The following is a 27489-nucleotide window of genomic DNA, read 5'->3' on the forward strand; positions in this document are numbered from 1 at the left end:
TCTTGAAACTGGATAATCAAATCATGTCTGTTGTGGTGAACACACACATCAACACGCATTAGCCAAGCCACAGTGCATACAGGCATGGAAGAGAAACAGTTTCGTCAGAGCGTCCTTTTCACAATTTTGCAATGAAAATATAATTAATAAGTAAATGACTTAATCAAAGAAAGTTCATCTATAAAATTATATACATACATACATACATACATACATACATACAAACATACATACATACATACATACATAAAGCCAACGGATAAAAACGATCGAGTCAGAATTAATCATCGGGAATCTGGAGAAACTACTGGGATAATTGATATCATTAACAAAAGAACAGTCTAATATAATTAAGATTAAACAATATGTATTTAGCTCACCAAGGCTCGCTAAATACAATGTTTATTCCAAATACAGGATATGTACCATCCCCAAACACACACGCGTGATAACCTCTCTTCCTCTATATATATATATATATGTGTGTGTGTGTTTGTGTGTTATGACGTCACACGGCGAGGTTACAATGAGGTGACGTCATTATATTAAACACAGTGGGCGGCTATATATTCCAGCCACCTTTGTGACCTAATTAAATAGATTCAAGGGGATTTGTTGGCTATACTCCCCCGACACTTTGATTCGAATTCTATTCTATATTTCCCGGCAGCACCACTGCATATACCCGCAACATAAATATTCCACAATTACCCCTGGTACACAAAACCATTCCACACATACCAACCAAACACACACCATACAAACACACAGTCAGACAACCTCGTTGTAAAAGGCGAGCACTGTTGAGATGTCAGTGTAAGGGACATAACTCTCCATGCTGTCAGAATCTGGTTTGGTTGCAGTGATATTTCAGAGGGCCAGAACATGTTTAATTGTGAATTTTAAACCGTTCACGAAACACTAGTCCCAGTATAGATTCCTCAAAGATTTAGGGGGGCAAGGGTGGCCCAGTCGTCTAAGACGGCGCGATTCGTTGTGCAGAGTTGCGTCCCTTGGGCACGCCAGAAACCTAGTATGATTGTGGGTTCGAATCCCGGTTCGCCCCGATTTTGTTTCTAGGTTTGTCAGCACCATACCCGTGCTTGTGGGTTTCACCGAAGTGGTAAACATCTGAGACTTGCATCACTTTGGGCTTTCCTACCACATTAAGCTGACACGCCACGATGTAACTAGAATACTGTCAAAAGCGGCGTTAAACCCAACTAACTCACTCAAAGACGATCAGTATATACTTTTGAGGCCGGTGCGCATTGAATGATCTTTGCAATTTTACTCAGTTATCACGATGTTATGGGTCGCTGAATTAAATATATTTCAATCTCATTGACATCAGACCTTTTACTCAGAATATATTCATGATTTAATTTAAATTTATTATCGCAGATTCATGTTTTTACATGCTCCTTTGTCCCAAATCATTACAAATGGTAACAAGAATGATGACATGTAAGGACGAACAACCACAAATGATAAGTATGTGTGGTATACTTTATTGTGTCACAGTGAGAGTAATTGATTCATTGTTAACGGAATACTTGGCCTATTGTAATTAAAGATTTCGAAATTACAATAAAATAATAGCGGGTGACGTCTTTTGTATGCCGAAGTACGCCGATGTACCCCATGTACTGACGTTCATACTAGAACAATGCACTATCAATGATGTTTTAAAAAATTGAACATGTTAATGTTGAATCGTTCTTCATATATCTGTTTATATCTCTCTATATATAAACAAGTGATTTCATCATGTGTATAAGTATTAACATCTGCGGCAGTTCAAGACGGTCTTGTGTTTTGTGAGTATTTGGATCGACAAAGAATTTGTTTGAGATTTTTAGGCTGTCTAGTGCTGCGTATAGTTTACACTTAGATAAACATGTTTTCATAGTTTTACTTTTTGCTGTAAAAGAGGAAGATTGGCTTTTATAAGGGGCATAACGTTACAGTTTCTGGGATTGTAGGTACACACAAATGGAAGAATGTCCGTGTCTGTATCTGTTTCTTTTGTTTTCATTAATGTTTCTCTTGGCATTTTCATTGCTTTATTTATAGCGTCTATAATCACTCTACATGGATATCCTTGTAGTTGGAGATATGACTTTAATTCTTCTAATCTTCGGTTTCTTGTGTCCACATCTGAAGCATTAGTACACACTCTTCTTGCCATCGAATATGGAATATTAATTTTAGTTTGCCGCGGATGACATGAATTGAATTGTAGGTACTGATGCGTGTCCGTCGGCTTGTAGTAAATATCCGTTTTCAGTTTGTCTCCTTGCTTAAATGTTTTCACGTCTCATTGTGGTCACATTCCATAGTGAATGAAATCAGAGGATGGATCGAATCCAAAATCTTCCGGAAATTGTGTAACACTTTCACTGTTGAGAACCAAATAATAAAACAGTCGTCCAGATATCTTCTCCATGTTTAGCTGTACCTACATCCATCAAGTGTTCTACTTTGGAATATAACATTTCTTCTATGTATTCTAAAGCAAAGTAAAACGATGAATGTCGCCGAAACACTGATACTTTAGGTTCTAAACACAACTAGGTGAGGTGAAATTGGGTTTAACGTCGCGTCCAAAATTATTGCACTTATATAGCGACTTGCATGCACGTGTGTGCGTGTGTGGCTGCTTGTACTAGTCCGGACTGTTGCCGATTGATAGTCCCTGTCTGCTCACTGAGATACCATGCGGCAGTTTAACATGAGTACCCCACTCAGACACGGTATACTGACTCCGAGCCGACCAGTCCTTGTTTTAGCCCCTTAATGCCGAGCGCCAGACAGGGTAACAACAAGTACCATCTTTTAGCGGTATGACGCGGTCGGGTATCGAACCCCGGGCCTTCCGCTCTCCGGGCGGACGCTCTACCACTAGATCACGGAGGCGGCTCTAAACACAACTAATAATACCTGTATCAAATGCATCCCCATCAAATAACCTGTTTCTTGTTTGTTTCATTTTTAGTCGACATCAGACATGTGTGTATACGTTATTTTGCTCGACAGTTTAGTCTGTTGTAAGCACAATACATTGACATGCAACTAACAAATAAACTGGATTCTGTCTTTAAATGAACAAGAAAGAACACAGACCATGGTCTAACTATCATGAACAAAGACAAGGTATAGACGTATCGTGAATGTGATCTCACAAAAGGAACAACCGTTGACACGAGTTCTCCACGTTAATCTACCCACTGCTTACGTATGGCAGACAACTCTTTGTATACAACAGTAAACTGAGGAACGGGTCACAGGTTGTATCTGGGTAAGATATTTCAAGCCTCATATCTCGCTGACTTGATCGTCATCGTGTAAAGGTTCGAAACTTTGCCTGCCCTGAGACAGAATACGCCCACGGCAGTATAAAGGGTAAGCATAACCTAGATTTACTTCAGAGGCTGATTGTCTTGTCAACTGACCTCGATACGGGTAGTGCAGTGGTACTATGACACTGTCAAACCTGAAGTTACATGGTGTACGCTAGGTCTATTTGTGATTTATTTGTACTGGGTGGCCTACACGCAGGCATGCATTAGTGTCCGTATTACGTACGTGTTCGTGTTATACGTTTCAATTTGAATCGCATTGCTTCACCTGTGTCGTGACGCAAGCTTGAGATTAGATAAACGAGCGCAACACTGATCAGCCAGTGCATTGAATTCCTTGAATTACAACCGCCTGTTTCGAATATGGGTTAGCCTGGTTATCTGCCGCGTCTGTACCGTAAATATAGTCATTTGAGTCCGGATATGTTCCTTGTACTTCAACAGACATGGTTGATATATACAGTCACATTTATTAGTAAAATCTGTACAGTTTCTGGGTTTTTTCAGTACACAACATTTCAGTGTTGTTACAGTTTGTGTTAACATGACGCACTGAACGTCCTCGTGGTTAAGGAAATCGAAAGTGTTTTGCATGGCCTCTCTGCTCTGGTTGCTTAGATTTGTAGTGACTGTTTTCATGAATATGTTTCGTTAATATGTTTAAAGTATTTATCTTTATAATATGACTGTACAAATCACATGCTTATACAGTTGTGAGTTGGGGAATTGGGAGCTTTCTTGATAATAGCTGAATTGTGTGATATCACAACGCGCAATACAATATTCAGAGGGCAACACATGATCATGTTAACGGCAAGTTATCAAACATACATAATAGAATAATGTTAAACAATACGCTGTGCAACGGATTGTGTATGAACATGGAGGCTGCAAGTTATCAAACACAGAAAAACGTTCCACTAGACTTGCTGGAGAAATGTTAAACAATTCACTGTGCAACGGATTGTGTATGAACATGGAGGCTGCAAGTTATCAAACACAGAAAAACGTTCAACTAGACTTGCTGGAGAAGTGTTAAACAATTCACTGTGCAACGGATTGTGTATGAACATGGAGGCTGCAAGTTATCAAACATAGAAAAACATTCAACTAGACTTGCTTGAGAAATATAAAACAATTCACTGTGCAACGGATTGTGTATGACAATGGAGGCTTATGGAGGTTATCAAACGTACACAGTCATACTTAACTTGCTAGATGTTGAAGGGGAAATGCAGGAACATGTGATCACTTGAAAAACAGTATAGTCAAATTCATTTTACTTGATTTCACGTCGGAACAAAGTATATATAAACCTGCTATTGGTATTAACCAGATTGTGTGGACGTAATTTTCCAATTTCTGCCCCGAAACAATCGATTATGTGTTCACCTGTCTAACGTAAAGAAAACAAATTTATCTGAGATTATTTCTTCACCTTGACAGAAATTATTGCTGGTCGTGTTTCTGCCGAGTTCGTTGTAAAATATACTGTTGATGAAGCGAAAATGTTATACTTGATCAACTCGAAGATTTCTATTCTTATAAACGCAATTCACCTTTTGACAGAAGACACTCAAACAAAAAGTTGATAGCACCCGTACTTGTAATTTCATATTTTGCAAAAATACTGTACCATTGAACTAAATATAATATATGTAAGTAATATGTAAGTATTCGTAATTTGCGAAAACGTAAAAAAATGACCTGTCATAAATGATTTGATACAAACACATAATGAACTATACACGGCTTTATGTTTGAGATTGGGAACAACTTGAATGGTTTTGTCTTGAATACTACTTCAGTTATACCACGGCGTGTCAGCTGAATGTCAGAAGAAGAATAAAGTCATGCATGTCTGAGACATTCGCCACCTTCGTGACACCCTCAAGCACATCAGTTACGTTGTCAGTCAACATCGATTATTAAAGCTGAATCAACGGACACAATAATACACTATGGATTTCTTAGTACTGTACTATACTGTACTTAGGACATGTACTTACTGTACTGTTCCGTACAGTACCGTTCTATACTGTGACGATGCGGGTTAGAATTGGTCTTCCAACAACCCATGCTTGTGGTAAGACGTGTTTTACAGGATCGGGTAGTCAATTCAAGCTCGCTGACTTGGTTGACGGATGTCATTGTAGATCGATGCTCATGACGTCAAGCACTTGATTGTCTGGTCCAGACTAGATTATTTACAGACTGCCATCACAAAGCTTGAACATATCCGAGTACAGCGTCCAACAACAAAAATACACTCTACCATGACCATAGCACCACATTTACACAATTTGTCAAAGCACGTGGCATTGCCATTGTTGCTGTTAGGTCATGTATCGTGTAAAACAAGACAAACATTTAATCTTACACGAACACGTTCAGTATTTTCATGTCCACACAGGCATACATACGCACGTTACATTTTGCATTATATTATATACTACTCAAAAGACGTTTGTGTCATAGTACCCTTGTTAACCTGTCTGCTATGTCATGACAAAGTATTACTAACATGAATGAACTAGTCTTTAATTTTTGTATATGTATATAATCAAGTGTGTAGGCCATTAGTCGGGAAATGCGCTTGTGATATGGCTAACGTTAGATTATCTTATCTGGATCTATAATGTGTGCAAGGTACAGGTAGATACAATCACGCAAACACATTAAATGGTTTAAACGAAGTTTCAATTAAACAAGATGTACATGCAAGCGTCGTTCCATTTCATCCCAGACATGTTCAATTGGTGACATCAGGTGATCTTGCAGGCCAGGGTAACACATTAACATTGCTCTAGTTCAGAGACTGAAGCACAACTTCACTCTGGTTCATTTGCAAAAAGGGTAACACGGCAGTTTGCAAAATATCACCCTGGTATTTCTAATTCCAAAGAATCAAAATTATTTGCGTCCTTCTTGAAGCCGATATTCCATCTCAGACCATAACGCCACAACCTAAAAAAACGACCGCCCTCTGGATGCCGAGTTTTTTTTCTGACGCACATTTTCATAAGATCGGAAAAGTGAAGGTTGTGCGAGAATTGCGCTCACGCGGCACCCGATCAACCTCTGGCTATAAAATTATGCAGAGGTGGAGAATATTAAATTTCCTATTTGATGGTGTAAAGTTAACTGCAAATATTGAACCGGTTTTAAAAAAAAACACTTCTAAGTGTTGCCCAAGAATTTTTTCTACCTTGAAAAACAGTAAATTTCTCCGCTTTTTATCGTACACCGATAAAAGTACTGTGCGACGATTTTTTTTATTTACAAGCTTTACGGAATCTGTGAGCGAACAAAATACTGCCTAATATCTAAACGACATAACTATATACCAAATGCAGTTATATGCGTATGTATAACGACAAACATGCAATGCCAAAAATAGCTTGCCGTAAATGACGAAAACTGATTTTTCTCTATGACGTCAAAAGGCGACAGAGAGGTTACACACGCACAAAGAAAAGGGGGCATAACTCCGCTAAGCTTAGCACTAGTTTATTGTAACTCCGGTCACTTGGTGAGAATTAGCTGTGGGTAAGGATAATATATTTTCGTGGTGTTTTGTTCACGAGAAACCAAACTATTCCAACACAAATATAGATAAAGAAACTGTATACGTTTAGTTGTAAAAAACAACATAAGAAATGATGAAATCGTGCTTCATAAAAAAGCGGTAAAAGAGAAATGGATGGCCTTATCTAACCGATAACTTAGTCCTTAGATTCCAACATTCTCCTGAATGTGTAAGTGTAATTTGACTAATGTTGCACCATTATTAATGGAGCACTAGCCTTATCATCAAATGTAATGAAATACCCTCAAAAAATAACACCGTTCTATTTGACGTCATGGCTGTTTTAATGTCTTTGATAACGTCGGAGAAAGATGACTCTGGTATTTTGATTAATATATATCTCCCCTAATTTTCGTTCATGATATGGAAAATCTCGATGTGTAAAACGGAATGTGGCGCTTTTTCGACACAACATAAAATGACTGCTTTTACCAATTAAATAATGTTTGGAATATGTAAACAATTAGCTAGTTTATCGTGTGTCTTAATTTGACAAGACACGCACCTGTTTGGCATCAATTTACGTAATGAAAAACACAAAATAATATTTCAAAACAACCAAATTATATTCAATATTGGACAGATATTGTTATTATTTTTCTTCATCTTGTCTCAGAATTACACACTAAAAGATGCGAAGAAAGCTCTATTGGTATAGAATTATTAGGATAATCGTATCCGGTTGAACTAACAGCTAGGGTACTTGGCATGAGTTTAATTTTATACATCTTACAATTCCTGGAGAAATAAAGTGAACAGTTTAATATCTTGTGATCACAATATTGAAAAAAGAATGAACCCATTGATTATATAATGCAAAACAAGAGGAATAATTGTTTGTGGCTAACACGCACCTGGCGAATCGTTAGCTATCACGGCTCTGTGTATCAAACGACAATTTTATTTTTTTTTAAATTCCAAGACCAAGACAATTTCAGAAATGTGTGCATATCTTTTTACGAAAAATATTATCCATTTTGTCAAAGTAACATAGAACTATTCATTTTTAGTTATAAAATAAAATGAAACAGCTATTCAAAGACATTGGTTATATGAACTTATGATATTGACTATTACACATCCCAAGAAATACGTACATGCTGCAGTTACCTTTACGCTTCATCTTGTAACACTTGTCCAAAGGAAAGAAATATCGTATTCGACACTAAAAACCTATCAATTGTTATGTAAACAATGTTCAAACAAACAGGAGATTATCAAAGATTCGTTCATACATGTTGCGGCTTATATTTGCGTATGATATCATTTTGAACATTGACAAATATCCAAAGGGAAATTGATTGTGTGAAAAAATGTATAAAACATATGCAAAATCTACATCATAACTGAAACTGTAAACAGCATGATACAATGATCGTGTGCACTCTCATTCAAGGACCTTCACCTCAAAGAAATTACCAAATATGTACAACAATGTTGACGTATGACATCACTACCTGTGACCGACTTTTACAAAATGGCGTGTTCACTGTCAACAGTACGCGGGATTTTACGAGAGGACTTTCGTTGATTCAGGGATCGCATATACATAAATGTGCCATAAATGTGACATGTAAGTAGTCAGAAACATTCTGACAATCTATGTACTGTTATTTGTTCTTATAATCTTCATCGAAAAGAACCGAAATAGGCAGAAATTCCGAAAATTCCGTTGTCGTTGTGCGTGATTTTGCGTCAGTCATGGCGTCACACAGAACGGTAACTTTGACAATTTCTGTTGAAAATATCAAATCATTGCAATGTATCTATTTTAAATACCCTAATTTTTCATACTATTCTCTTCCCGTGCATATTCTGAAAATGTTGAGCCAATGTCTTGAAAGATTAGACGAATGGATAGCTCTAAATTGGAGAAAATGCTACACTGTGTAAAATCTGTATTTTGCTTTGTTTACATTTCAAACAAGTGCAGTTTTTCGAGCACAGCGTTCGTTTTCACACCTGACATATTTTGCTTGATTTCATCCAGCCACTTTGTATTGGTGACAAAGACCATTGGTCATTTGATTCTAAAATGTATGAGGAATTCAAGGATGTGTGTATGGCAGCTAAGTTTGAAATATACGCGATGTTACAGGCGCCTCATAACCGGTGTACCTCAAACGTGATTTTGTAAACACTAGCCAATATGGCGGAAAGTTCACTTCGGCGTTCGTGTTTGCGTATTTTCCAAAACATTCGAAACGATTCTCGTGTTATCGGAGACGTTTTGGAATGATCATTGGTGATTTAATTAAATACACATACCCGTGATGACTAATATACTATTTTTGAAATTCATTTCTCCGAGTAAATGTCCTAAATTTTTATTTCAAAACATGCTGTAAATAACCCCGTGAGTGGTGATTTAGTAATGTGTAAAAATTGGCGACATTTACGATGTGCCTAATTTTCAGAGGTCATTTTCAATAATTTTGCTTGGACTAAAATGGCAGTGGATGATATCACAGAACAGGGAATGTCCCACCTTATTCAAAACTGTGACGTGTATTTGTGTGGGTGATGTATTTTGAATTTTATTCGACTTCAAAGCGAGGGTTGTAGAGGAAGGACATATATGTCCCTCTGGCATCCAGGGGGTTAAGAACAGACGGCGTGACGTAACGTTCACCTCGTCACCTGTATACATCGGGTCTGTAAAGACGGAAACGTGACTCATCAGTAAAGAGGACCCTTCTCCACTGTCTGCAGTTTGCACCAGTAGAGGCGTTGGTCGACATTGATGTTTTGCAGTCATGGATTGGCAATCGCTATATTTGTTAAACAACTTCCTTCTCAAAGCAAATATTATTGTGCACCATTTTAAGATACAGTAAACTACGGTTATAACGAACTCAAAGGGACTACTATTTTTAGTTCGTTCTAACCGTAGTTCGTTATAAGTATATATACAGCATAACCACAGCAAATAGTCGGGACTAAAAAGTAAGTTCGTTATATCCGTCAGTTCGTTATAAGCGTGTTCGTTATAACCGTAGTTTACTGTACATAACTACTCATAATCTACCCGTTGAAACAGGCCGTTGGCGCGGGATGTACATATCTCAGTGTGTATGTATGTAGTAGTACATAAGTACTTATGTTGGCAAAATACAGACTCTTTCCAACGCTTATTTTGTACACTCAATTTGAAAGGAATTAAATCTGTATCTAAATGTATATCAATTATTTGCTCGAAAATAAGATGAACGAACTTATTGCCATCCTGCCCACGGATACCGCTGAGGTGTAAACTGTCAGATACGCATCTGTTGTCAGGGATGGCACAGGCTGTGGGAGTTGCTGTTCGGAGCCTGTGTCGAAGATTCGTGTTTCGAATCCATATGTCTTGGAGAGGGGTTGTCACTAGTGGGAGGCACTACGGGGACGACCACTGACGTGGTGGTTCTGTTGATAACGAGGCCTCATGATGTTGATGTGGACGTTGAATTGACGTGCGGCGTCAAGCCGCCGGGTACTGGATTCAAACATTCCTATGGTTCCCCCACTGTCATTTTCACTTAGAACTCTCATAGTGAAATAACGGGCCGACAATTTCTCCCGACTGATCGTTATTTCTTGCAAAACAACATTAAATACAAGCGAAATTTGGTTGGTTACCTTAACTTTCTTCGACACTATCACAGACACTATCCCAGGTTTAAATCCAAAATGCGTATAAAGGTTTGTAAGTGGACAAACGTAATAACTTTTGCCTTTGAGTATAATTACGTATTGTATTTCTTATTCTTATTCGTTATGTACATAGGCGTAGATAAAGTACAATGTGCGCACAAGAATATTGTACACTACACTCGACAGCATTAACTTATTTGGTATTCTGTTCAAAGTTAAGTTCTCGGGTATAACACTGAATGTTAATAACATCGGATGTACGAAAATGTTATATCACGGTTTAGGTATTTGGCCTCAGGACCGATCCAGTCTGAATTTTTTTTATTGTTACACATATGGCCATGAACTAACCTCTGTCACAGTCTCTACACTGCTACAATCTACCCATCCACATTCCTCCACCTCTTCCCCCACAGTCTCTACACCGCTACAATCAACCCGCCCCCACTGGTCCACCCCTTCCCCCACAGTCTCTACACCACTACAATCAACCCACCCTCACTGGTCCACCCCTTCCCCCACAGTCTCTGCACTACTACAACCAATCCACCCTCACTTGTCCACCCTTCCCCCACAGTCTCTACACTACTACAATGAACCCAAACTCACTGGTCCACCCCTTCCCCAACAGTCTCTACACTACTACAATCAACCCACCCTCACTGGTCCACCCCTTCCCCCACAGTCTCTACACTACTACAACCAATCCACCCTCACTGGTCCACCCCTTCCCCCACAGTCTCTGCTCTACTACAATCAACCCACCCTCACTGGTCCACCCCTTCCCCCACAGTCTCTACACTACTACAACCAATCCACCCTCACTGGTCCACCCCTTCCCCCACAGTCTCTACACTACTACAATCAACCCACCCTCACTGGTCCACCCCTTCCCCCACAGTCTCTACACTACTACAGTCAACCCAACCTCACTGGTCCACCCCTTCCCCCACAGTCTCTACACTACTACAACCAATCCACCCTCACTGGTCCACCCCTTCCCCCACTGTCTCTGCTCTACTACAATCAACCCACCCTCACTGGTCCACCCCTTCCCCCACAGTCTCTACACCACTACAACCAATCCACCCTCACTGGTCCACCCCTTCCCCCACAGTCTCTGCTCTACTACAATCAACCCACCCTCACTGGTCCACCCCTTCCCCCACAGTATATACACTACTACAATCAACCCACCCTCACTGGTCCACCTCTACCCCCACAGTATATACACTACTACAATCAACCCACCCTCACTGGTCCACCCCTTCCCCCACAGTCTCTACACTACTACAATCAACCAACCCTCACTTGTCCACCCCTTCCCCCACAGTCCCTTCACCACTACAATCAACCCACCCTCACTGGTCCACCCCTTCCCCCACAGTCTCTACACCACTACAACCAACCCACCCTCACTGGTCCACCCCTTCCCCCACAGTCTCTACACTACTACAATCAACCCACCCTCACTGGTCCACCTCTACCCCCACAGTATATACACTACTACAATCAACCAACCCTCACTTGTCCACCCCTTCCCCCACAGTCCCTTCACCACTACAATCAACCCACCCTCACTGGTCCACCCCTTCCCCCACAGTATATACACTACTACAATCAACCCAACCTCACTGGTCCACCCTTCCCCAACAGTCTCTACACTACTACAATCAACCCACCCTCACTGGTCCACCTCTACCCCCACAGTATATACACTACTACAATCAACCAACCCTCACTTGTCCACCCCCCCCCCCCCCCCCCCCCCCCCCCCCACCAGTCTCTTCACCACTACAATCAACCCACCCTCACTGGTCCACCCCTTCCCCCACAGTCTCTACACCACTACAACCAATCCACCCTTACTGGTCCACCCCTTCCCCCACAGTCCCTTCACCACTACAATCAACCCACCCTCACTGGTCCACCCCTTCCCCCACAGTCTCTACACCACTACAACCAACCCACCCTCACTGGTCCACCCCTTCCCCCACAGTCTCTACACTACTACAACCAATCCACCCTCACTGGTCCACCCCTTCCCCTACAATCTCTACACTACTACAATCAACCCACCCTCACTTGTCCACCCTTCCCCCACAGTCTATACACTACTACAATCAACCCACCCTCACTGGCCCACCCCTTCCCTCAGTCTCTGTACCACTACAATCAACCCACTCTCACTGGTCCACCTCTACCCCCACAGTTTATGCTGTCGTGAGTAGGTCAGGCGTAGCTTGATAATTGTGAACCGTTGTGATGTAGCTGGAATAGTGTATGCTCAAGTGCAACAATGTCAACACACTCATTTACAGTAACAAGTGGTTAGAGTGTTTCTTAAGCGTCTTTAAAAAAACCATAACGCGGGGATATATGTTGTAGAAAAATAGGTGTTTTAGGAACAGACATTTCCGTTCTACTGTGGCTACGGCCTAATGACATCATGCAATAACTCTGGAAAGTGCCAGTCGGTATCTGTTAGTCTCAACCGTTTTCTGACATGCAATCCACGCTATAGGACGTATGTATGTGTTTAGATGTCCCTACAGCATAATTTCATAATGCCTGATCGTAGTATGCACCGATCAATATAGAATTTGAAGCCAAAGTTCAACAAAGTCTACATCCGTCGAATTTACAAACTACAATATGTATAAAATGTGACCATTACTTAGCACATTGAATCCAGTGAAATCTCGTCTTCTTGACTCGAATTTATTCCGTTTACAACGACGCGAAATTATCACCGTATGTTTGCTATTGTTGTATCTCGAACTACTGATACCTCAACACACTGCGCGGCTCCTCGAGTTTTGTGTTGTGGGAGATGCCGACGATGAGGTAGGATACGCCCACCTTCAGGCGAACACCTGATATCCTAACTATTTGATAGTGATTCATATACACATGCTAATGACATAGTCGGAATCGTACAATGTTTGTTGCCCTAACCACGCTTCAGTTTCTAAGCGCAAAAGTAGGGATAACAGTAGCATCGCAATAATAAAAGTATAACTCACCAACACCGCATCCAATCTCTGCCTCATTAACACAAACTAGAATGTTCTTGAAGAAACAAACTCCAATTCGCCAATGCTGAACATGGACACATTGTATATCAATGTGCATTCAGTATAGTCCAAAGAAAAACGTTACACAAACGTCAACACTTGAATATTGTTTTCGCCGCACTCAACAATATTCGAGCTGTATGACTGTCTGGACCAGACAATCTGGTGACTGAACATCGATCCAAGCAGTGGGGATATGATGACGTGGAAGGAACCAAGTCTTCGAATAGGACCACCCGATCTAGTTAGTCGCCTTTCATCATAAGCAGAGGTTTCTGGGGACCAATACATAAGCCGGAATCGTCTCGTGTTTTCAGCACACACGCTGGATATCATATGACATACCAGTATATAGTGACCCTCTTCTCATTGCCCTTTGGTGCAACATAAACTACTTTGATAGACTAAATATATTCTTGGACAGCGAAAGCTCTCCTTGTTTCTTTTATTCCTCTTATGAAAATACATTTTGATAGAACATGTACAATATTTAGACGTTCTTCTCGTTGGAGACTGATATTTTGAAACATTCTTGGTTCTTACCAACTTTCCGTCGAATATATTGTATAATAGTACAATTACATGCAAAGGCTATGTCATAAAATAACGGCAAAAAACAGTCGTAATGTAAGAACTGGACAAAAACAACCATGCGAAATGCTGCTGCCATGTGATCAATACTAAACAGTACATCAAAAAAAACTTTCAATACGCGTTGAGTGAGTTAGGTTGCATGACCCTTTAAATATCATTTCCACTGTCAACCGCCTCCTTGGTCTAGAAGCAGAGCGTCCGCCCGGAGAGCGGACCAAAAGTTAAAAGATCGTACTTGTTGTCACCCTGTCTGAAGCTCGGCATTAAGAGGCTAAAACAAGGACTGGTCGGCTCGGAGTCAGTATACTGTGTCTGAGTGGGGTATGCATATTAACCTGCGGCATGGTATCTCAGTGAGCTAGCACTATAAATCGGCATCAGTCCGGACTAGTACAAGCAGCCACACACTATATATGTGATGATCTTGGACGCGACGTTAAACCCTCACCTCGTTTCCACTGTCAGGGTATCGTTGTGCAGGAAAGCCCGAGGGAAAGCCCGAAAGACAGTCCCGAAGGAAAGCCTGAAGGAAAGTCCGAAGGAAAGCCCGAAGGAAAGCCAGGAGGAAAGCAGGATGTACTCGTGTGTCAGCTTAATGAAACCCACCACCATGGGTTGGCATTGTCAGACCATACATAATACTATATATTTTCATGTATTTACAGAATATGTATGTACATACCGAGCATTAGAAAATACCTATTCCCGTTCTATTCAATTGAATAATTTACTTTAAACGTCTGACAACGGGTCGGCAATAACATCTATTTACTATTTCAAGTATGGGCGAGATCGGTGCAATGAGACACGGGTGTGGAACACAGTAAACCGAAGCACCCTTATCGAGTAAACCGGGTGCTAAAAACAGAACACTTTACAGACCATTAACCCCCGTGGTATAATGCTTGTCGTCGTCCTCAAGATGTTCCATGTATTGGTCGCTTTTGTGCACGTGACCTGTGGGGAGCCTTGTTCGTGTCGTGTCAGAGTTCATTATCGATTATTCCACTGTGTGATCAATACAAAGCGTCGGGGTTTAAGAAAACATTAGCACTGATTGCTCGATGATCCATGATGTGCACTGTCATCCGGAATGAGTTTCGTCTGTGTAATTTCGGGTTGAATTTCCACCACCCTGAATACTTTGGGACATCACAGGTAAGATACGCTACATATTTATTTCAAATGAGATGTGTTTATAAATTTGAATTTTGATCAAATAAAATATGATACGGATGCATAAGAATCTACTAAATGTTTGTAGTATGAGAAGTATTGTTAAGAAAACACCCTGATCAATAGCGTATATTTTAAATCTTAAATATGTAATCGTTAAAATAATATATTTTCAAATATTCCGTTATGGGTATATAAGAAGAAAAACGATTAAGAAACTACAATTAAACCAATCGCCCCAAACAATCAACAGATGAATAAATCATGTTCAAAGTACAGAGATGATGTGGTTTTAATCAAGGTTTTCGTCAGTAACCATACTGTAGGTGTGTAGTTGATTAATGATTTCTTTCATCACAGTCTTAAGGGCAATACCTCAAAGAGTACATCATGAATATTCATCAGCTCCGTAGGCTAAACCCAGAGATACCATAAACAAACAGCAACCTCACCCGTCTGGGTGTTGTGTGTTAGGCTGGTACATGTAAATGCAGCCAAATCAAGTATTTTGCATATTGATCTTGCTAAATGAACCGAGAAATGTGTGGATTATTTGTGTATTACTCGAGACAAAGTACACATAAGGTACTTAACTCTTGAGGTTGTCGCTGCATAAATAAGCGGGGCTAATGTTTGTTGTAGTGACAGACATCACGATACAAGTAAATCAATGTCTCCTTCAGGGTAGACAGACGTTTATGGATAACAACTTCTTTATTATACTGTAATAGCGACGTTTAGGCATCGATGCTTATACCGTTGTCAGATTCAGATTCTTTTTTTCTCCATAGACCACCGACGGTGGAACAAGAGCATACATACAGTACAGAGGTGAATATAATATGTACATCAAGACGGCTGTGTGCATTTAGATTTAGCATTCAAAGTGGTAAATACAAACAATACATATCTTGATACACGTTTTAACTCGTTTAGTTTGGTTGTTGAAAATAGGCTTTTTAATGAAAACACATTTGACCAATTTAAATATTTTCTAGGAATAAGAGAAAGTCTTTTGTTATCAAAAGCTTGACATCAAAATATTTAATGGAATTCAACTGTTATTGCTGGGGAGTTACAGAGTGAACATACACGATGTTCTCTTGGTACATTATTCCAGCGGCCAGTCTCGACTGGTAAATTGTGGTTATTAGTGCGAAAATTAGTTGTCAAGCAAGACTGAATGATGAACATCGTACAGAATTATACATTGTAGGTAACGGATTAATAGTAACAACAATTATCATACATGCGAGGGTTTAACATCAGCTCCTACTGACAAGGGCGAGCCCACAGTCATCATGAACACCGTAGACTTGTACGATATAGACAACAACATCCTCTAAGACCCCACCACATACTCCAAGATGATGAAAGACTCATCACTGCATCACTTTTGGCTTTCCTCCCACATTAAGCTGACACGCCGTGATATGACTGGAATACTGTTAAAAGCGGCGTTAAACATAACTCACTCACTAAACCGAAACGTCCCTATTACAATATAATTCGAAGTTGCTATCCATAATTTTTCATCTATTTTGTCATTAGAGTTAGAATAGTGTTTGAGTAGTTCCTGATGAGGGGGGTTAGCTATTGTATCATGTGAATATCATTGAGTTTAAATCCTATCTGAGCACTATTCCAACCATATAACAGGTATTGTATCAAGCGATCACTGGGATCATTGGCGTCAGTAAAACTAAAAAGGAAACTTTTGAAAAAATTATTGAAAACTTAACCAATAATCTGTTTATCTAGTAAATCTTTCGTAAACTAATTCCGTGTCTCATACTGCTGGCCTAATCACTATATGTTCACATTGTAAAAATTAATTTTGAACATTCGTTTTTATTCCATCACGCACCTTGTCCCCCGTGGGGAGGATGACACAGAGTAGGCATCCACAGTTGCCTTTAAGAAAGGGGAACACTTTGGCGTATTTTTTATTAGTAGTAGTGGTTTATTTCAATAAATCAGGCCACAGGCCCATTTTACAATATATATTCAAGCATTCAAACATGTTGCGCCACAAGTGCATTTGGTAATATCAATCAATACAAGTGTATCTGAGACCATATACATATGATGGTAGAATTAATAGTTTATATAACGGACAACTGCTTGCTCCTCATTTTAAGAGCAAAGAATGTAAACTTGGCAAGATTATTGATTGTGAAAGCATTACTGGTGGTAAATAAAACTTTACATTTATGCTCTGATGGAGATGAATAATAATAACTTGGCAGAAAGTTTCTTCTAAGATCGTCATAAAACGGACAAACTAAACAAACATGGTAATCTGTTTCTACGTTTGGAATGATACAAAATGGACAAAGTCTTTCACATTTTGGAATACCTAACCTTCTACCCCGTGATACCATAAGATCACTGCTCGACTAATATTATTTATTAGTGAACGACCTGGAAGAACTTCTCGTAACCTGGCAGACTTTGTGGTACCTCCTGGCCTGGCATACATGTGCATGGGGGGCCACTGATCTGCTTCTCGGCCGGGTGTGATTAAGATGGGTATTGCTGACTGGGATTGAAAACATATACATGTACTTTTTGGAAACTTTCATTTAATAATAATTGATAGTATAACCGATTAGAATATAAAAAAAACCCAAACATTTCCAATCTTCTCATATGATGTATTGCATTAAACAATTTAAAAGAGCAATGAAGGATATATTGTCAAATAAAAAAATCGTAAATTTGTTTCTGTATTATCATTATTTATAACTCAAATAATCCCAGTATGTGTATCCTTGCATGTAACAATTGATACTGTTGTTAAACACACGGGTGAAAGTCTTCATGTGTAAAACTGTTTCCTTGTAGTGGAGATGGCCCCGCCCAGTATATCTGATCTACCGTCTTGTGATGGCGGGATACACTCTGTTTGCCCTCATCTATGCGCTGGCGAGAGCGGAGGCCGACAGCAGCAGCAGCGAACCATCAACAGAACCAGTGTTTAATGTAATGGCGTACTTGACCAACTGGTCATATCTGGTTCTCACATTCCATTTCTTCATTGCTTTTGTCGTCGCTGTTGTATGTTACATACATGAGAGGAAGTCTACAAAAACATATCCAGTGGCCGAAAGCGCCCCGTCTAAACAGGCCAGTGAAACGGCAGCTTACGACAAACGCAACAACGGCATGGAAAGTCATGAAAAAAGTACCGTCGAATCTGACATTGAGACAAATAGAGGCTTGACAAAATCGGAATCCAAACCTCCAGACGCCAGTGAGACTCAAGATTCGAAATTGACGCCCTGGTATTCCAAAATATCCTGGATCCTGGCAAACATTACATCAGATTCTGCCATCATTGTGACGTCAATCTACTTTGGTGCGTTATACAAGCCTTCGTCTGGCATCACACTGTCAAACCTGAACGTCCACGGCCTCAACTCCGTCTTCATCATCATTGACAACGTTGTCAGCGCGCGACCTGTGCGTATCTTACATGTGTTTCACACGTGGATATACGCTGCGGTGTATCTCATCTTCAGCCTCATCTACTGGGCTACTGACAGGGCTGTCATCTACAAATATGTACTGGACTGGTCTACTCCAGGGTCTACTGTTGGCATAATGTTAGGCGTGGTCGTGCTGGCATTCATACTGCAAGTTGGATACTTCGGTCTTTATCAACTTAGGCTTTTTATTTATACCAAAATATACGATAGAGACAACTGACCGGCTAAATCCCATAAATGACTTCTAGGGGATGAAGAGGGCCGTCTTTAATAATGTCCGAATTGACTTTTTCGCGAACACTTGGCATCATCACTATTTGATAGTGATTCATAAATACATTCTTTTATGGTCGGAATCGTTCAATAAACTCTCGTTTTAGCAGAGATGACCTATGAATATGAAAGTGGTTCTTGACGCTATTATTTATAATTATCTGATTGTTGCAGGTACGACTGTAAATGTTTATCAGTATAACCAGTATAAAACGTTGCTCGTATATTCATAAAATGTGAAATATATTTAATATATATAATGTTTTGTACTTGTGAAAATATCAGGTAGTGCTGCCATTCTACGAAAAGGTTGCATATGATATGCATGAGGGAAAAAACCCACATAAACATAATTTATATACTATGTGTGTTTGTGGATTAAACTTTGACTGAAAGAATCCGTGACACAATGCGGAAGTTTGTCTACTACAAGTGGAATAGTGTTGGTCTTTTTCAACTCAGGCTGTTTTTGTTTTTTTGTTTGTTAACGCCACACTCAGCAATATTCCAGCTATATGACGCCGAAGACTCCGGGTTCGATTCCCAACTTTGGTAAAATGTGTGAAGCCCATTTCAGGTGTCCCCCGCCATGATATAGCTGGAATATTGCTAAAAGCGGCGTAAAAACATACAAGTTTATGGAACTTTTGGTATGGTTTAACGAAACTTATGAACAGTAAATATGTTATATCACGGCGTGTCAGCTTGATGTGGGTGAAAGGCCCGATGTGATGAAGCAAATTTATGGTGCTGACACACCAAGGATCCACAAGGGGATTCGAACCACCATCATTTATCCTCACACGCTCAAAAGATAATAACTCTAAGGAAAGAATTGAAGTGCATCAAAGAACTAGAACATTGGAGTTGGATAAAAAGGGTGCCATTTAGGTATCCGTCTACGATAACAGTCACGTTCGTTGACAGTGTTATATAATATAACAAGTTGTATCCCATATTGCACCATCGCAGTATGTGTTGCAGCAGTATGAGTATGAGGTGCAGCGTAAAATGTAAAATGTAAAATGTCACCTTCCGGACTTACGTATACAGAGATATGGATACGTATGCTCCAACTGGCAATGGGAACTGTGATATGATGACATGCTTGGAAACAAAATGATTCAAGCGTGACAACACATGTAGAAGTGTGTGAATGATGATAAAGTATCAGCCTCCCAACTGCTCCCCTATCTTCGCAGGTTACTTATTCAATCCTCCCATGAGGTCGAGGGCACAATGTCAGCTGAAGGTAAAGGATTTGTCCCATGCATCTTCTCAACTCTCAACACTGTTCTATTTTGGAGATATCACGATCAACGCTAAGCTCGTAACTATCAGAGATGGGAACACCAGGAAAGGGGCCAATCTCTTGAGCTTTATTCCCAGGTTGATTTAACAACAGGTGAAGTGAGAAGCTGACAGACAATGTAGCTCAGTTCGTATGATTAAAAGTTGCTCCCCAACTGATTTGCTTCCTGAGTCAACATGATAGCGTATGCACATTTCTGGTACATATACTACTCAAAAGAAGTTAAAGAACACACGATATTTCTTATTACAATGTGTCGTGCCATGACAGATTAACTACAGCAGTATGAAATGATCGGGTGTTCTTAACTTCTTTTGAGTAATATAGATGTGATATTTTCACTGTTTACTGGCATGGGTTTCCTAAAACGTGAAATACCCTGAGAATACCATATATTTGTCGCATACTGAGGGGTGGGTAGCTACAGTGCATGACCTGGCTATCCCGGGATGTGGATCGTTGTTAGTTCAACACTGATTTGCCAGACCATGAAAGCAATCACGCACAGGCGGCCGACTGCGTCGGAAACCAACATGTGTCTGTATTCTAACTCATTAATCACTGATTAATGTTCTTGTTGCGAACAATTAATTGGAATGTTTTAATTTGACCAGTTAACTAACATTTATCAGTATTGCAGTCAAACCCTTGTTTGGTCAGGGTTCAGTTATTTACAGTCCGACCAAACATAGCTTGAATGAGAGTTTTGGCCAGGCACACAGGTGGTTGTAAGCATGGGAAACGATAACACCGTAGGGACACACCTTGGCGACACCCTGTTACCGATCCACATCCGTCGACCCTTGTGACAAGCATTGCGGTATAGCTATTCTGTCTGGATATACCTATGACAACTTGATGGTGACCAATTTGTACACGAGCATTTCCCAATTTTGAGTATATATTTACATGTGCTCTTGATAAGTTGTATATGCGTATGGAGAGGAATTAAGTCTTGGTTTGGGGATGATTCTGTTTGTCCATTTCCCAATTATGTTTCTGAGTTTGTCAGCACCATACCTGTGCTCGTGGATTTCACTAATTGTAGTAAACATCGAAAACTGGACTTTTATATCACTTTAAGCAGACACACCATTCACTCACTGTTCACATACGTGATAAACAATATGAATACCCCACAGTTGATCAGTACTTGTTTATCCCCTAATGCCGAGCGCCAGATAGGGATCAGTTTAACGTCTTTGGGTATGACGCCGCCCGGGGTCGAGCCACCGAGCATCAACTGGACCACAGAGGCGGTCGTACATATAGCTCAGGGTTCGGCGTTACACAACAAACAAAATCTTTATACACTCACATATATTAAGTGCCCTGATCCGTCCGAATCCCACATTATGATCCTCGGTTTGTAAACCATACCTGCGCTCGTGATTTCCAACAGGTAAACATCTATGTCTCTCGTTTGGGGATTTCATCCCACACTGACAACCTTGATGTCACTCATATACTGTTGAAAGTGGCCTAAACCCCCAATCACCGACTCTTGATCTCGACGTTCTGGTTATATCCCAGTATCCCTAAATTCGAGTTATACGTATTGCATTGTACATTGAACATTGAACATGTTCGTGCCATCACCATTTATATGTCGAGTCAGTCGTGTTTGCACTGAACTGCCTGCTGCTAGCCTGTCACTGTCTTGTACAAACAAACCATGTATGAAGAATCTGCCTGCTGTTAATCTATCACAGACTTGTACACACTGACGAAACTGTTCGAAACTTCTGACAGCCTTCTATGAAACATGGGTCCGGCTCACGCTAACGGATTCGTGAATACTTTCTCTCAACATTGAGAATCCAAGCCCGAATCCCTCTCCTGATAACCAGTCTCTGTTGTGACTTGCCATTCGTAAACAACATCATTCTCACACATTAATCCAAGTATTTAATGAATTTACGCTAAACCTTGTTGGAGAGGGGTATCCTATAACCCAAATCTTTCACAACAGTCAACAGTAAAATCTGGCTTCATTGAAACTTGAGTTGCGCGTCACCTGTGTATTCACACTTAGACATTGGAGGCTTTCTGTGCGCTTGTATGCGGGGGAGACCCCTTCCTGTTCAAATACCTAAGCGTTCTAAGTTCCGTGTCATGTCATCTAACAGGTGTCCCTGCTGTGACTACCGTCCTGACAAAATGCCTGATGTACGGAGTAAACTGCGTGTGTTTTTGAGGCAACTATCTCCTCTGCCTGAGAACATCGAACCCTTCACTAAATCGCAGGTAAGGCGTGTTTGTTTAACCTACCCACGTGTATATTACATATACGTTTCCAAACCAGTTGTAAAACAGCTCTACTAAACACTAACATCAAATATAGAGGAATTGAGAATATCAAATATAGACCCTATTTATTTGAAATAGTACATTCATCATGAATATGACTTTTCACTTGTACAGGCCACCAGTCACACTGGCATCAGTTCGGGTCAAATCCAGGGACCTTGTTTATTTCTGCTTAAAATGAATAAAATAACTATTACAATAAATATTCTGGCGAAACGATAGCACTTCCCACCATACCCCCAATTGCTGAACATCATCATTAAACTATCTTTTTTATCCTGTATCAGTCACTAGGTTTGATAGATTAACAACCCACATATGCCTATTCCAGGTTTGTGGACAAGGGGGAGATAATTTAACATACAACATGCTAGATGCATGCAAATGATCTGCGAAATCATTTACGTTTGATAGTCGTGTTATTTATGTTAAAAGATTTCGTCATAAGATTTATAATGGTGTAATTCGTTTGTAATGGTTGTTACGGTACTAGATATAAAAAGATGTTTAATTTGCTGTTAAAAAAAGGCTGAGGTGAGTCTAATTGATATGGACATTGAAAATATATGACATCAATTATCTATTTAACTGTGCAATAATGTGATAAAGGTTGTGCTTTTTACCTTCTTATTACATAGGTTACGTACTATTGGTATAGACTGATAACCAGTGAAAGGCATGGTGCAACACATACAATAGTTACTGGGGCGGTCGGGTAGCCTAGTGGTCAAAGCGTTCGCTCGTCACGCTGAAAACCCGGGTTCGATTCCCGACATAGGTACAATGTGTGAAGCCCATTTCTGATGTCCCCCGCCGTGATATTGCTGGAATATTGCTAAAAGCGGCGTTAAACCATACTCACTCACTCACTACAACAGTTACTGATGAATAATTGTGTGACATGAAAGAAGATGAGTCATTCTGATTCAGTCGATTGAATAAGTATTTGTATACTTCATGGCTGGGAATAATAACAGTCAGTTTATCCACCAAATTCAAAATAAGCATCAGCTGCTGTTATTGACAGTCCCACTTATATCGTATGATTTCAGTGTTAACGATTCTGAAATCAATACATTGCTTTGTGCACCAAAATGTGTCGATCACCGTATGCAGACGTTTGACATACGTGCACATAGCACAAGCATGTGATCAAAAACGTAACTAAAATAGTTGTTTTCAGTTCTCTAGGGAATGCTGCAGATGAGAGTTAATTGGCTTAATCATAGTGAAAATGTATTGTAGCAATATATTTGAATGCAAACATACTTGTTGAAATACACTGTGACTATATATATAAGATAAGCATCGATAGATATAATAGTTATTATAACAATAATACTAATCCTGATACTAATTGACTTATTTATTTGACTTTAAGTTATCTTTATTATTATTATTAGAAGTAGTAGTAGTAATATAGTAGTAGTAGTGGTGGTGGTAGTAGTATTAGTATTAGTAGTAGCACCAGTAGCACCAGCAGTTTTTATGGATAGTGGGATCAGTATGAAAGTCACACCTCAAATCTAACCCCCCTCTCCCCTTTACTACTGCAGTACGTTTCGAGTGGGCAATAACAATAACCAGACATTTCTCATCAAATTATGTAAAGAACTCAAAACTTGCACTTAAGAATTAGAACGCAACATCTGAAGATATCTCATCCCAATTAAACACCAGAACATCATCCCAATTAAACACCAGAACATCATCCCAATTAAACACCAGAACACCATCCCAATTAAACACCAGAACATCATCCCAATTAAACACCAGAACACCATCCCAATTAAACACCAGAATATCATCCCAATTAAACACCAGAACACCATCCCAATTAAACACCAGAACACCATCCCAATTAAACACCAGAACATTATCCCAATTAAACACCAGAACATCATCCCAATTAAACACCAGAACATTCAAAACTGTAAACTACATTATGTGATTCTAAACGTTGGCGTTAAGACAAACATGAACCTGTTCACAGTCACGTTTGGACGGGGGCTCGCAGACTAATTGGAGATAAATGTTTACTTGCTTTCAACATGGAGACACCTTTTAAACAAATAAGACATTGAGTGAGTCAGCGAATACATACGAGCTACGAGAAGTTACGGATTTAGTTCTAAACCTTGTTCAGGTACTTTCAATAATATTCCACAAGCGACATATTATCGTGTTGCGAGTGGGTTGTTCTATAGTTTACATGAACATACAGCCTTCTTTCTGAGAAAGCGTAGAACACCGTGGGGTACCTTATCCCACGTGGGACCATCAGCTCCAATAATCTATTGTTTCAACAATACGTAACGTAATGAACCATGGACGTCATCTTCAAGTATTGATACGACACTGATATGACGTCACGTTGCTAAGGTAAAATTGACATGAATTAACCCAATCAGTAAGGCCTTAATGTAAAACGTCACTACCTTAGATCAGCCAGTCCCGATTATCCAACGAAATAGACCAAATGACGGTGAAAATTATATGAATGGATCCCTGATGACACCAGGTGTTCGCGAAAAGTGTAATCACGCCCTGCCCTACCGTTAGCTACCGCCACACACATTTCAATAAAAAAGGATATGAGTGAGTATTGTTTAACGCCGCTTTTAGCAATATTCCAGCAATATCACGTAAGTGTTTGTTTGCTGCCCGACCCCGCACAAAAGAAATCGTTCCAGTTAATAACGTTAAATATGATCAGTGATAATTACTGAAAATTATTACTCCCATATCCGTGCCCCTATGGGTACGGTATGTTGGTGTCACGTGCCACCTCACACCCAAACAACCCCGAACCGTCGAGGTACGAACAGTATATCAACTTAAAGAAAATACTGTTCTCAAAAGTATATCCGTTCCGTCATCTTTCAATTGCAACATATAAACATACACACAACCAAACGTTTTGAAGCATACTAACCATATATGAACGTATATATATGTTTTCACCAAGAATTACACGCGTGTTTGATGGCATTCTAGTAGTTGGTTAGTCAATAAGGAAACATGCAACACCGTTAGCAAGCTTGACAACACTGTCAGAGTGTACATTTGCAATAAGCCAGAAGTTGTTATCCATAAAGTACGTTTGGAATTACATGACAACCAAACACAATGTGTTCGCGAATTAACCTGCTATGATGTATGTTAAGTGCACCGCTCCATTTCCAAAAGGATGGTTCGGCATTTGCAATAGTGACCATTCACTTCTGACTTTGTTTCAGTGGAGATGGTGCTCACCGATAGCCATTGCAATGCTCTATGGAATAATGACGATCTATACCCTGAATGGATTCATACTGTGGTGCAAGTCAGCTGATCTCAAGTACGATGTTGGCGTGTTCCTCACCACGTGGTCCTACTGTACAGTATTCCTCCACTTCCTGCTGTCCGCAATCATTGTCTGTACTCACCACGTATCTGCATACTGTCAGAGATCTCGTCCAAGTACTGCTATAAAGAACAGGCGAGGGAGTGACGTGTTCTCGAAGCAGGACGGTTCACCGGACACCAACGACATTCTCCACGAAGACACCAGCAACTCTTCTGAGAGCAACACCAGCACTGACACGAGGTTGCGCATTTTAAAACACGTGACGATTTCAATATCGTGGATATTTGCAAATATTGTTTTTGTGTTTGTGATTGTTGTGACTGCTGTTTACTACACAGCCATGTGTCCGAAGGATGTTACCTGCGGGAGGTACTTCAATATCAACGTCCACGCTCTCAACACCGTCTTCATCATCGTGGATGTCGTCATCAGTGGACGCCCTGTGCGTATGTGCCACGTAGTTTATCCTTTCATCTTTGGATTCATCTATGTCATGTTCAGTGTTTTCTTCTGGGCGTCCGATCACACCCATGTTATTTACCGCGTAGTGTTGAATTGGAACAAACCAGGGATGACTGTTGGTGTTCTGATCGGGGCCAGTATTGGCATTGTATTGCTCCATGCTATCCACTTGGGAATCTACAAACTTAAACTTTATGTGCACAAAAGAGTGAGTGAGTGAGTGAGTGGGTATGGTTTTAAGCCGCGTTTAGCAATATTCTAGCAATATCACGACGGGGGACACCCGAAATGGGCTTCACACGCTGTGCCAATGTAAGGATTCGAACCCTGGTCTTCGGCGTGACGAGTGAACGCTTTAACGAGCAAGATACCCCATCGACCCACTGTCCAACAGAAGACACCAAGGACCTATGTTTTAATGTTAAATGAAACAATGACAATACTGAGAAGATCCACATTGTGCCGAAATGGCTTGCTCAAGCTGTAAATATAACAGCAATAATTATTGTATGAAAACAGATAATGGTAAAAAAATACATTCTTCATGTATATTTTGTTTCAGTTATAAATCTTATAATAGACGTCTTTGTTTGTTAGCATTAAACATCAGTATCAGAGAATGGCGCGACTGGCCCAGTGGTCTAAGACATGTCAGTGAAGAGATGTGTCTTTAATCGTATCCACTGATCCAGGTCCGAGTCCATCCCAGATTTGCACCTACAATTATAACGAACCGTGGCCTGCCTCCAACAGCCCATACCTGCGCTCCTGGATTTCACAAAAGTCGTTAACGTCAACGCCCCGTCTCTTTGGGCTTTCCTGCCATATTGAGGATGTCTGCTGGGAGATGTCTGTGTC

The 27489-nt window shown here is 40.2% G+C and overlaps 2 protein-coding genes across 2 annotated transcripts; both read left to right on the forward strand.

Annotated features, from left to right (window-relative positions):
* The first annotated feature begins 3284 nt into the window (after window positions 1–3284).
* LOC139445655 (protein rolling stone-like) lies at window positions 3285–27151 on the forward strand. Its single transcript, XM_071226844.1, has 3 exons — window positions 3285–3405; window positions 22640–22757; window positions 26060–27151. Exons 2-3 carry the CDS (start codon window positions 22671–22673, stop codon window positions 26849–26851), a joined length of 879 nt encoding a protein of 292 aa, XP_071082945.1. The 5' UTR covers window positions 3285–3405; window positions 22640–22670; the 3' UTR covers window positions 26852–27151.
* LOC139445654 (protein rolling stone-like) lies at window positions 15333–19215 on the forward strand. The gene is made up of 2 exons (XM_071226843.1): window positions 15333–15416; window positions 18282–19215. Exons 1-2 carry the CDS (start codon window positions 15333–15335, stop codon window positions 19143–19145), a joined length of 948 nt encoding a protein of 315 aa, XP_071082944.1. The 3' UTR covers window positions 19146–19215.
* Window positions 27152–27489: the final 338 nt, after the last annotated feature.

Source organism: Haliotis cracherodii, unplaced genomic scaffold (assembly GCF_022045235.1).
Source record: "Haliotis cracherodii isolate W230 unplaced genomic scaffold, xgHalCrac1.p SCAF_6, whole genome shotgun sequence".
NCBI classification, from domain to species: Eukaryota; Metazoa; Mollusca; class Gastropoda; order Lepetellida; family Haliotidae; genus Haliotis; species Haliotis cracherodii.

What these genes read in the sequence shown, in the direction of transcription:
- LOC139445655 (XM_071226844.1), top strand. Translation starts at nt 22,671, where the DNA reads ATGCCTGATGTACGGAGTAAACTGCGTGTGTTTTTGAGGCAACTATCT. An exon ending in AACCCTTCACTAAATCGCAG is followed by an intron (nt 22,758 to 26,059) that starts GTAAGGCGTGTT and finishes ACTTTGTTTCAG; the next exon opens with TGGAGATGGTGCTCACCGAT.
- LOC139445654 (XM_071226843.1), top strand. Translation starts at nt 15,333, where the DNA reads ATGTGCACTGTCATCCGGAATGAGTTTCGTCTGTGTAATTTCGGGTTG. An exon ending in AATACTTTGGGACATCACAG is followed by an intron (nt 15,417 to 18,281) that starts GTAAGATACGCT and finishes GTTTCCTTGTAG; the next exon opens with TGGAGATGGCCCCGCCCAGT.